The sequence below is a fragment of the Poecilia mexicana genome, unplaced genomic scaffold, assembly GCF_051168715.1.
Source record: "Poecilia mexicana isolate PSO_F unplaced genomic scaffold, ASM5116871v1 scaffold_2, whole genome shotgun sequence".
In the NCBI taxonomy this organism is placed as follows: domain Eukaryota; kingdom Metazoa; phylum Chordata; class Actinopteri; order Cyprinodontiformes; family Poeciliidae; genus Poecilia; species Poecilia mexicana.
In genome coordinates, this window is record NW_028263371.1 from 25,442,645 (window position 1) to 25,454,387 (window position 11,743).

Consider the following 11,743-nt stretch of genomic DNA (forward strand, 5'->3'; position numbering starts at 1 on the left):
TATTTTTATTATCACTTTTATTGTTAGCGTTATCACAATAAATCATAAAATACAGGATACAATTTTAAAATTCATATTGGCCCTAACTCCAATACCGCTCTCATTTTTGAGTGGATTTTTAAAAAAATAAAATGTGTTTTCTGTTTTTTTGCCCCTAGATGTCAGTATTGCTACAAGCAAAAGTCCGGATGATGGGTAAGCTTTTTTGATTCTGTTTTTCTAAATTAACTCCTGTGCCAAACAACAAGAAAAAAACGAGCAGGAGTAAAACTTAAATCAATAATACTGATACAGAGGGCAATACTGATGGGGAATAGTCAGGATTAACCTTAATCTGGTGAATAGATGTGGTTGTTGCTTTTTAGGAAGCTAACAGACCCCACTACTCTAACACCTTGGAGTTGTTCATTTAAAACAAATAACTTTAAGACAAAAACAGCTTCTCAAAAGTCCACTGTAGTCAGTTCTGCTTTTCTGTATATAAGCCAAAGTTTGTCACGACAATATCCCCACTCTTGATTCCCCTCAAGGATCAACTTAATAAAAACTTTGTGCTTTTAGAAGATACATAGCTGTGATTATAAGAAATAAAAATCTTGTAATAAACATTTCAAAAAAATAAAAACTTAAGAAAAATTAATCCTTAAAATAAATGAACAGACTTCAGAGTTAATGGCAAAAATGATTAATTCAATATATCTAGATTACACATAGTAAAATAAGTTGATGATTACATCAGTAACAAATCCTCCCACTAGGGTTTAGACTTGTACATAATAAACGGAATGTAACTAAGCAACAAAAAAATCATCTTCTTCATCGTCATCTGGAAGTTTCATCACCTGCAGCATTCAATAAAGGATAAGTGGTCATCTGATGTGTTACTGCTCAGTCAATGGATTTCTCCATCAGCCCTCTTACACATGGAATCAGTCGACATCCATTAAGTGCCATAAATTGCAAACAACCAGAGCTGTTAGTGTATATATATGTGTGTGTGTGTGTGATGTTTATATTGCTTTATTATCAAGTTTTTGCTCATTTGAACACCTGCTCTACTTATGACTTGGTGTGTGGGTTGTCTTATTTTAGTGCTAAGGAACCAAAACACACTGAACTGCACAGTTAGGTGAGCATAACTGGCTCACTGCTCACTTTCTCAATGATTTCTTTAAATTTTTTTCCTCACCTGTTAAATGTGAAACCCTTGGACCTTGTTATCCATGGCTGTCACAGTGTTGAATTAACCGCTACACCTTTTTCCAGATTATTTGCGTGATTGTGGTATTTTCTTGATATTCCTGGCTCAATGGACAGCAATGGCGCACGATAAGTCATGTAATGTCCCATCCAGTAATATATATCAATACTTCTGTCTTCCGCTCTATCCTTGCAGCTCCTCTCAAACGTCCCGCTACTCAGGAGTAGGTGTCAGGTTATACTGTGTTCCACTCAATGTTGCTGGTAAAAAGAGGTTCATGCTCTTAAACTATGATTTGCCATGGCTATTTCTTGGATTCATAGTTGGGGAGACAACAGCAACCCTCTGCCAACTTAGTAGACTTGTCTTCGAAGGAACACTCTGGAGGTGTTCCTTCGAAGAGTATGCAGCGACTGGCGGGGACCAAGCCAATGCAGAGCAGCACTGAGGTGTCGGTGACGAGCAGGATCTTGCACGGCCCCAGCCGCTTATATTTCATCGGGAAGTCTTTGATCAGCACCCACTGGCCAGGCTGGAAGTTATGGAAAGGACCCGCTGCTGGGGTCGGCAGTGCTGCCTCCACTTTCTGATGAGAGAAAGAGAGAGAGAGACTTTGACAGACCTTTTGCAATAACTTAACATGTCATTTTCCAGCAAATTAGTTGTTAATAAATATGGTTTGTGGGTGGGTTCTACTCCCATCGAGGCTGGTCTTGTGCTGCATTTAAGATTGCCAGGGAGTTTGATTCCAGCACCTCATTAAGTGAACAAACAGCATATACCACTTGGTATATCCTCCCAAATTTGGATCGAGAGCAGGAGCCATCCACAAACAAAACCAATGAAGATTAGTAAGAGAGAAAGGTCAGGTCTAGGTGAGCAGGTCTAGTCCAGCACGTCAGAGCAACAATGTGGTTCCCCATCCTCTGCTGTTGGCAAAAGAGTAGCAGGATTCAAAGTTGTGCATCGTTTAACAGTAAAGATAAATAAAATCTAATAAAAGAGTAGAGTAACGAAGCCAATGAGCGAAAGATAAATGAGATGTTTTCTGTTCTAACAGAATGATGGAGACCCCACAATGCCACGTCTGGTTTCTGCATCTGTGACCTTTCACAGAACAGTTCAAATAAAGTTCAAGATGACAAAAAACTTCTCAAAAATTCCCTGTAATCAATTCAGCTTTATTGTAAATACGCCAAAGTTTGTCACAATGTCTGTCTCTCCCCTTTGACGGCACCTGACACTCCTTGTCCCTGTCGTCTGAGATGAACGGCTTTGTGATCCTCACAAAGTCCTCTAGGGGGCAGACATGAGCACAATCTGGCAGCTGGACTGGGTACGGCTCCACGCTGGTGTCGTTGCGGTAAAACATCGACACGGACGCAGATCTAAATGGACACAGGAAATCATTGCAAATAATCTCCTATTTGATGACATATAATCTCAAAAATAAAATACAAACCCATCGTCTTCCCTGTACAGTTCAATTATGTGGCAGGAAGCGTAAGGCGCCTGCTTCCCGTTGAACACATTCAAGCTGGCCTGAAGAGCAACTACAGTTGTGTCATGCTGTGAAGCAACCAGAAAAAACAACTTCAATCAATCATGCTCATTTGTATTTCATGTCAGGCAGTTCAAAGAGATTTACATCGTAAAAATACAAAAATAAAAACATCAAACAGTCACCAACTGGGAATCTGGAAACTAACATGACATTTTGTTAAGAGCCATCATCAAAAACATCAAATTGATCAGTGTTGCTGTGATTATTGGTTGAAAGCAACTCTAAACAGGCGGGTCTTTTCAGAAATCAGTGTTTCAACTGTTTTGCAGTTTTATGGAAGTTTGTTCCAGATGTATAGTGTATAGAAGCTGAATGCTTTAACTTCAGAGTTAAAAACCTAAATCGGTGTGAATCATCAGTATCTCACCGCTGAGAGCATCATCAGTTTTAACTGTCGTTGTGGGTGTGGGGCGGCCATCTTGGTGAGGTTCTTCACAATCTCCCCCAGCAGGAGGCCTGGAAGAGAGACAGCAGCTCTCATTTTTCCATCAAGAGTGGAAACATGTTTTTATATGTTTGTGGAAAAATCCTCCACAGATCTGAAAACGTTCGTACCTCCCTGCAGGCGACTCTTCTCTTGCTGTTTGTAAACCCCGAATAGGAGCTGCAGACATTCAGCATTAATAACCATGTTAACCTTCTTCAATATCATCAGAAATCTCAAAGAAAAGCCGAGATGTTGCTGCGACTTCTACCTGAAATCCAAAGTCTTTCAGAAACCTGAGCTTCTCCATGACGTCGGGAGTCACCCAGTCTGGAGCGGACATGTTGTGTCGGGACTGAGGACGTAAAGCAGGGGTCACCAACACGGTGCCCGCAGGGACATTGTCAGTCGCCTGCGGAGCAAGTTCTAAAAGTAGCCATTGTCATTAGTGAGCACTGCCAAAAAACATATATATTTAATTAAATGTTTTTACTTTCAAGTAAGAACGTTTGTTTATATTTAGATTTTAAAAAGTAAATTATAAAAACATTTAAAATAAATTGGGTTATGTATAAAACTCTTTTCTAGGGTTAATGTTCAGAATTATGCACAGACTCCTGCAGCAGGATGGATGTACACACACTGCATATCTTTAGATTTTCCTGTCAGTAAGAAAAAGAAAAGAATCATTTCTGGGATTTGTATTATCCAACCCTCTTTACTATTAATACAATTGTGGAGAAAAACAGCTCTTTTGTGTCAAAACATCTTGTACATAGAGAGTCTGTGGGGGTCAAAGGGCACGCCAAAGCCTAAATCTTATTGGTCAATTTACTTTTGTTTATTTGGCAGCTTCGCGTTTTTTCTGTAAGCTAAAAATGAAAGCGGAGTTTGATTCCATTCGTAGTTAGAGATAGTTTGGATCCCAGCTGAACTTTTTACCGTGTGAGCGTTTCTGGCGGGTCGTCGGTTTATGAGCTTCTTTGATGATTCCTGAACTGGAGAGCTGGCGGACCACCGGATGGCTGACATCTGCTGTCTACGCGCACACGATGCGCGTTGGAGAGGTGGTTGTGCTTTTGCAGGTCGGGTGCAGTAATATTTTCGTGCAATCTGTCGGATTTTTCTTTTTCCGACATCTGCTGATGTCAGCCAGTGGGTGACAAACTGGCGACCCGCCAGAACCACGCACACTGTGAAAAGCTCTGGCTGAATCTTAGAACTATGGGAGATTCAAACTCCATATTTTTAGTTCACAGAAAACGGCAAGATCACACAAGAAGGATTAACCATATCAGTCATGGTAAATCACTACTGATAATTATTGTGAGTAGTGCCTAACATTAATATGATCAGGTAGCATGTAATCATATGTAATATTGTTATAAAGGATGAGCCAAGAAAATGTATGTCTTTATCAAACGAGTAGCCCTTTGTGTTGCTCTGAACCCGTGAAGAAGCTCCTGGTCTCAAAAAGGTTGGTGACCCCTGATGTAAAGCAAACAGACACAGAGATTAATAAATGTAAAACCGAGACGCCCTGAAGTGGCCAAGCAGGTTTGAGCCACTTTGTTTGTGTAGGTTTTGTTTAGACTGTCATGTTTTTGTATCGGTTGGAATAATTGCTAAAGGTGAACACCTAAAAAAAAATGACCCAAATTCAAAATAAAGGACATTTAAGATTAATAATTTCCATATCATAACATATGTTTAACAACTGAAAGCATATTTTACCTTAATATGCTGCTTTGCATAATATATTTCTAAATGAATTTAGTCACATTTCTTTCTGTATTTTCTGGTTCTGTAACCAATAAAAAAAAGCTTAATATTGATTTAATTTTAAATTCTGGTTTTAAATTTTGTTTTTTGTGTGTGTGCCTTTTGAAATTTTTACCTCACAGAATAGTGTGTCGTACACAAGCCAAGCTGATAACACATTCGCTGCCTTCAGTCCCGTTTTATTTTTTACCATCTCTATAAAGTCCTAAAGAATTAGGGAGAAATTATTACTTTCCTCAGAAATTAATCCATTGTTTTTAATAGTGTAAAGAGGAGAAATGATGTACCCGGTATTTTGTTGTGACATTGATAAATTCTGCTGTGTTTTCAGTCTCATTCATCAGCTGTTCGTAGCGAGGACAGTCGTTCAAAGGAAATGAGAGCAGCTGAACAGAAAAATAAAAACACAAAATCAGGAATCTGCTGTTTCAGCCGGAGCATCGGATAAACCCCAAACACCAACCTTTTCTTCGTTTTGCGGTACCGTGTGGACCGGTATGGGCTGCCACTTTAAACTGGGTTGAAATATCTGCTGACCTTTAGGGGGATAGAGGCCTACGCAAAAGAGAGACACGCTAAAGGTTAAGAATTACTTCATGAAAAAAGAAAGACAGGATCCAGTTGTTCAGACCTGCAAGGTTGGCTTCAGCACTCATCAGGGTGCGATCAACGTCTGTACTGCGAACTAAAATCTGGGGGAAGATGAGAAAACGTGTTCAGGTGTTTGCTAATTCTCAAGTGAGCGAGAATAAAGGTGGTGTTTCCACGTCTCACCTCGTGGCGGATGTAGGATTCATTGAGGAAGTCTTTGTACCGCATCCGCAGATACTGACCCAGCTCATACTGCTGCCTCATCCCGACCTTTTAACACAAACCAGACATTTAGAACCATCAGAAATCTAATCAATATACTCATTTTAACTGTAGTTCTAGAGTCGCCTGACTTATTGTCACCAGATACCGTCATGGGAAAAGTTTGATGGTAACTGGTTACATTTACTCACGTTTACTTGAGGAACTATTCGAAAAAAATTTACTTTTTGGAGCATTTTTACTATGCTGAACTTTCCACTTTTACTTGAGTAAAATTGACTCTCTAGTACCCACAGTGAGTAACTTTGCTGAATGAAGAACAAGCTTGTTATAACCTGCAGGTTTTGTCAAAGTTTCATAAACTTTATATTGAAAGAAATTGATTTCGAATATTGCCTCATTTTGTTGCTTTGTAATTATGTTATTTATTTGAATTATCTTAATTTTTTATCAAATTTCCACGACATTTACAGTTTGGTCCATCTCATGAAATGTTAAAGATGTTTTGATCAGTTGCTCAGTATCTGAATCACCTTTTTACTCTTACTTGAGTAATTTTTTGGGTGGCTACGTTTTACTTTTGCTTGACTAAAAATATGTTGCAGTGGTTCTACTCTTACTTGAGTACAGATTTTGGGTACTTCACCAATCTCTGGTTAAGGGCTAATCTGGAGAGAGGAGTTGTAGAGAGAGCAAAACTTAAAGCTATTTTACCTGCGTTAGCTGTCCAAAGCCCTGAGGCCAGGCGCTTTCTTGGTGAGGGTCAGTAGGAAAGGCTGTCTCTGGTGACCTGTCACCATGTCGAAACAACTGGAGGAAGGAGGAGAGAAAAGAGGCAAAAAAAATGGTCAAAATGGTCAGACATTCTCTCTGACTTGTAAAATACACTCAACTCTTTTCCAGCTCACTTATTTATGCATTTATTTTTTATAGCTATGAATATGTGTTCCTGACAGTCATAGTTGGTGAGAAACAAAGATTCCCATAAAATTCCATAGGAAATGAATGCAGGTCATTTCTGACCCACTTATGGAAGAATGAGGTAGTAACTGAAAACATGCTATTTCTTAAAATGTTAAAAGGGTTAATTAAAAAAAATTAATTGCATGATATCAGTAACATGTTTTTTGAGGAATACCTTGAATATGAACTGATGCAAACTTTTTATTACAAAGATATTGCATAAAGATCACCTCAGTGGGTCAAAAAAGACCCACTTGCGCATCAGAGGGTTAAAAAAACGTCATCTAAAATGGTTTATTTTCGAGCTGAATTAGTAAGAGGGCGTGAAAGATTTCACAACACTAAAAAAGTTGCATAACTTTTGAATTATGCAACTCAAAAGTTATGGAACTTTTGATATAAGTTGACATATCCGCAAATGAAAGTTTTTAACACATTTTGAAGGCAATTTTGTAGAATTCAGCCATAACAGTGCAGAAATAAACAGCTTCTGTAGCGTTATAGCAAACATTATTGACACTCACCACTGTAGCATAAATTAGCTGCCTTTCAGCAATAACTTGTTCACATGCAGAAGCCAAGAAGACAAGAAAGAGAGCCGCCGCAGACACCATGTTTCCTCCGCTGGGGGTTCGGCTCTGTTACAGCCGCGCAGAGTCCTGCTCCGACTTAGAGAAAGGTAAGCTAGCCGTTACTAGCAATCCAAACGGAAGTGACAGTAAAAACTAAAACACGTCACGTGAATAAATTGTAACAATAAAAAGTCATTGACCAAAAAATTTTAATAGTGAGATAGTGCAACATGAATTATTTCGAATAACATTTTAAGATCTTGCACGATGAAAGATAATTACACTTTGCTTATCACACTTATTGATTTGAAAAACACAAACCGGAAGTGTCTTCTTATTTGTCTTCCGCTTTCAATTTGTCTCGGTATATAATATAAATATTACTTAATAGTGTTATGTTATTCACAAATGTAAAAATATTATTTAGTAATTTAGTAATAATTATCATTAATATAACATTATAAAATTATTCAATCTCCCGATTATCATTACTATTATAGACATTAAAGGTGCTTGAAAACCCCACCAACTAAGTCTTGCAAGAATATTTTACGCTTTCTTATTTATTTTTTACTGTTGGAGCGGTATTTGTGGTGCAGTGAAGACAGTATATTTATCTAAAAAAAAAAAAAACAAATAACGTTTTGGACATATATTTTATAATTATTGTTATCACAATAAATCATAAAATACAGGATACAATTTTAAATTCAATATCGCTCTTATTTTTGAGTAGATTTTTAAATTAAAGATGTTTTCTATATTTTTGCCCCTAGATGTCAGTATTGCCACAAGACGAAGTCTGGATGACAGGTGAGCTTCCCCCCCCCCACACACACACTTTTTCTTTCTTTCTTTCTTTTTTTTTTTTTTTTAACCAAAATTTTAAATCCAAGTCCAGATAGCACAAAGTGAGTGAAACAACATTGAAAGAATGTCAGGCAGAGACACAGAAATAACGTTAAAGGCTGGCATTGAAACAAAATTGAAAGTAGTTGTTGGTGACTTGTATGTTGAATCAAGGTTAGGGTTTCAACCATGACTGACACTATGTTAATGTTAATTCAACCATAATCTGTATGTCAATTTACATGCATATGCATATTTGTGTTGATTTTACATAGAATCAATGTGGGTGATTCAATGTAAAACTGGGTGGGTGGGTCGGAGGAAGTTTGGGGGGGCAATACGGGGATATGATGAGATGAGGAGGGGTGCAACAAGCTGCATACTTGGATTCAAATTGATTACACACCGGTCCTCAAGGCAAACTGACCTGCATGTTTTTAGTTCAGCTAAACCCTGTCAATCAGCCATCAATGAAAACCATGTGTGCTGAATTATGGAAATATTTAAAACTTGCAGGGCAGTGCTTGGAGGAACAGTGTTGAAAAACACTAGACTATGGATTGGCATGCCAATCAATAGAGTTCAACCAGAAAACAACATTGATTTAAAGACATATTTACAATATTAGTTAATTGGCTAGAAGTGGCTGGTTGAAGGTTTATCCACCATCAGTCGTCAACCTTAACCATAAATTCAACCTTTGTGATGATAATTCAACATCGTTTGCTAACAAGCCAACAGTGAAGTGGCTGTGTGTTTGGGACATCCCACTCTTGTAAATAGCAGAGGTGGACCGCTTCACTCCTGGTAGTAAGTTATAGATGTTTGTGTCAATACATCACAGACAGTCAGTAAGAAATTTATGAACAAGTAAGAGGCAAAACAGCCGACATTGATTCAACATTGATCAGACGTTGATCAGACCTTGGCATTTCATTCATTAGATTACCACTACAAAACAACATTAATTCAATAACACAGTTTCAACATTGGTTACTTGGCTAGAGCTGGATGGTTGTTTGATTGTATACGTAAACATTAAGATAAATATTAATGAATTATTAAGATAAATATTAATTTAACACTGATGGGGAACTATAGAGCTTTGGAGCCGATGTCACAGCATATGACGTTTACGTGGCTCGGCGCCATTTTTGGTGTCCACAGACCAAAACAAACTATTCAGAACACCGGTGTTTTCATTGCGTTACCGACCGCAGTGAAGCTGTTTTCAAGTTGGATACTGGATAAACCGAGCTCCGCGGAGTAAGGGACGTTCAGCTCAAGGTTGATCTGATTTATGAACGCTAATTTCGGCCAGCTGTTCTTTACTGGTCCCTCCTCAAGCGCTCGGAGTTTCACATGGGGACTGTCAATTTCCGAACACTCCTGTAAATAAATGCTTTGTCTTGTGACCAACTGATATAGTAAAGTGGTCATTCATGCTATTACAGAGACACACGAACCTCTATTAAAATTTTAAGTCATATTCAATAATTTTAATATTAAATGTCTTCAAGCTTCCAAATTGTGCCCCATTAACTCAATATGTGTGAAATTGTTCTACTAGACTGTATAGATGAGGCACACTCACCTTTATTACATTTTAACACTTTTCATGTATTTTTTAGCTATTTCTGAAGTCAAAATGTTGTATTTTATTTAAAAAAATATTTTAAAAAACATATTCATAAAATGTATTACCTCAGATGGTCATCACTTGCTACCTGTAATGTTCAATTGCAAAAAATTCTAGGACAGGATCTATTTCATTACATGTTCACTTACCTGAAATATGTTAAATACAACAAATATTAATGTGTGATCTGTTTCATAAAATTTACTTGTCACTTTTGTTGTTTAATTACACATTAAATGTTTAAAGATGGGCTCTTTCATCTGGTTTGTGTCATGATGTGGCGGTGGACACAAATGCAGCAGGCAGTAGACTTACTTTATCTGGATGTTATTTTAATGAACAAAATAAACTAAATCTAGATCGGATGGTTACAAAGAGAGGGAAGGTCATCCGCACAGAAGGGGTCTCGCTCCCAGAGGGAACAATAGCAGACATAGAGCACAGCTACAAGTACCTGGGAATACCACAAGCAAATGGCAACCTCGATGAGGTCACAAGGAAAGGAGCCACAGCCAAATACTTCCAGGCAAGTCCTGAGAAGCCAGCTTGAAAACAAGAGAACAAGATCCGTGCTATAAACAGCTATGCCTTACCAGTAATCAGATACCCTGCAGGCATAATTAGCTGGCCAATGGAAGAGATGAAGGCCACAGATGTTAAGACTCGGAAGCTACTAACCATGCATGGTTCCATCCCAAATCCAGCACCCTGAGACTGTACACAAGCCATAAGGAAGGCAGAGGACTAGTGAGTCCAGGATGAAACATCCAAGATCCATAAATACATCAAGGACAAATCCTCAACGGACGATGTGCTCAGCGAATGTCTCAGGCAGTGGGGAACAGAGGAAGAGGTGCTGGAGGTACCATCATGGGAGGACAAGCCCCTACATGGGATGTACCACCGACAAATAACTGAAGTGGCTGATATCAGGAAATCCTACCAATGGCTGGAGAAAGCTGGACTCAAGGACAGCACAGAGGCCCTCATCCTAGCCGCCCAGGAACAGGCCCTAAACACCAGAGCAATAGAGGCTCAGATCTACCACACCAGACAAGACCCAAGGTGTAGGTTGTGCAAGGAGGCCTCTGAGACAGTCCAGCACATAACAGCAGGGTGCAAGATGCTGGCAGGGAAAGCGTGCATGGAACAACATAACCAAGTGGCCGAGCTAAGATCCTGTGGGACTTCCAGATCCAGACAGACAAGATGGTAATGGCGAACCAACCGGACATTATAGTGGTGGATGTAGCAATACCAAGTGACTACAACATCAGAAAAAAGGAGCACGAGAAACTGGAGAAATACCAGGGCCTCAGAGAAGAACTGGAGAAGTCCTGGAAGGTGAAGACCACAGTGGTGCCTGTGGTCATCGGGGCCCTCGGGGCAGTCACCCCCAAACTGGAGCAGTGGCTAAAACAGATCCCAGGAACAACATCAGACATCTCAGTCCAGAAATGTGCAGTTCTAGGTTCAGCCAAGATACTGGAGGAGAACCCTCAAGCTCCCAGGCCTCTGGTAGAGGACCCGAGCTCAGAGGATGAAAGAGAGAGACCACCCGCGGAGGTTGAGAAGGGAATTTTTTGTGTATATATATATATATATATATATATATATATATATATATATATATATATATATATATATATATATATAGATAGATAGATAGATAGATCATCACAAACCACACTCCATACCAGTAAGTGCTGGCAATGCTACTAGCAGTTTGTTGCCAACCGCCAGTAAAACCAACAAGAAGAAGAATATAACCCTGTGGATAAACAACATCATGGCTCCTTTAAGCTAAATATGCCTTGAATGCATCATGACTGGTAGAGAAACTCATAGACATAATATAAGGATATTATATTATATTATGTCTATGGAGAAACTCAAGTGACTTCCTGTAAGTCACCCTTCCTCACTCACTTCCTGT

At 38.9% G+C, this 11,743-nt stretch overlaps 1 protein-coding gene across 1 annotated transcript; it reads right to left on the bottom strand.

Moving 5' to 3' along the window:
• Window positions 1–7,428, bottom strand: LOC106930687 (lysosomal acid phosphatase-like). Its single transcript, XM_015008390.2, has 13 exons — window positions 7,272–7,428; window positions 6,499–6,594; window positions 5,746–5,832; window positions 5,603–5,663; window positions 5,435–5,526; window positions 5,259–5,357; window positions 5,087–5,176; window positions 3,461–3,544; window positions 3,321–3,369; window positions 3,133–3,221; window positions 2,664–2,770; window positions 2,439–2,589; window positions 1–1,787 (listed from the first exon to the last, which is right to left on the bottom strand). The coding sequence occupies exons 1-13, from the start codon at window positions 7,359–7,361 to the stop codon at window positions 1,506–1,508; spliced, it is 1,377 nt and encodes a 458-aa protein (XP_014863876.2). The 5' UTR covers window positions 7,362–7,428; the 3' UTR covers window positions 1–1,505.
• Between the last annotated feature and the right edge of the window lie 4,315 nt (window positions 7,429–11,743).

Bases quoted from the DNA above. Each gene is read 5' to 3' on its own strand.
- LOC106930687 (XM_015008390.2), bottom strand. From the start codon at position 7,361: ATGGTGTCTGCGGCGGCTCTCTTTCTTGTCTTCTTGGCTTCTGCATGT. The intron at 5,833-6,498 runs GTAAAATAGCTT...TTGTGTTAAAAG, and splicing joins GCTTTGGACAGCTAACGCAG to GTCGGGATGAGGCAGCAGTA. The intron at 2,771-3,132 runs GTGAGATACTGA...GTTGCTTCACAG, and splicing joins AACTGATGATGCTCTCAGCG to CATGACACAACTGTAGTTGC.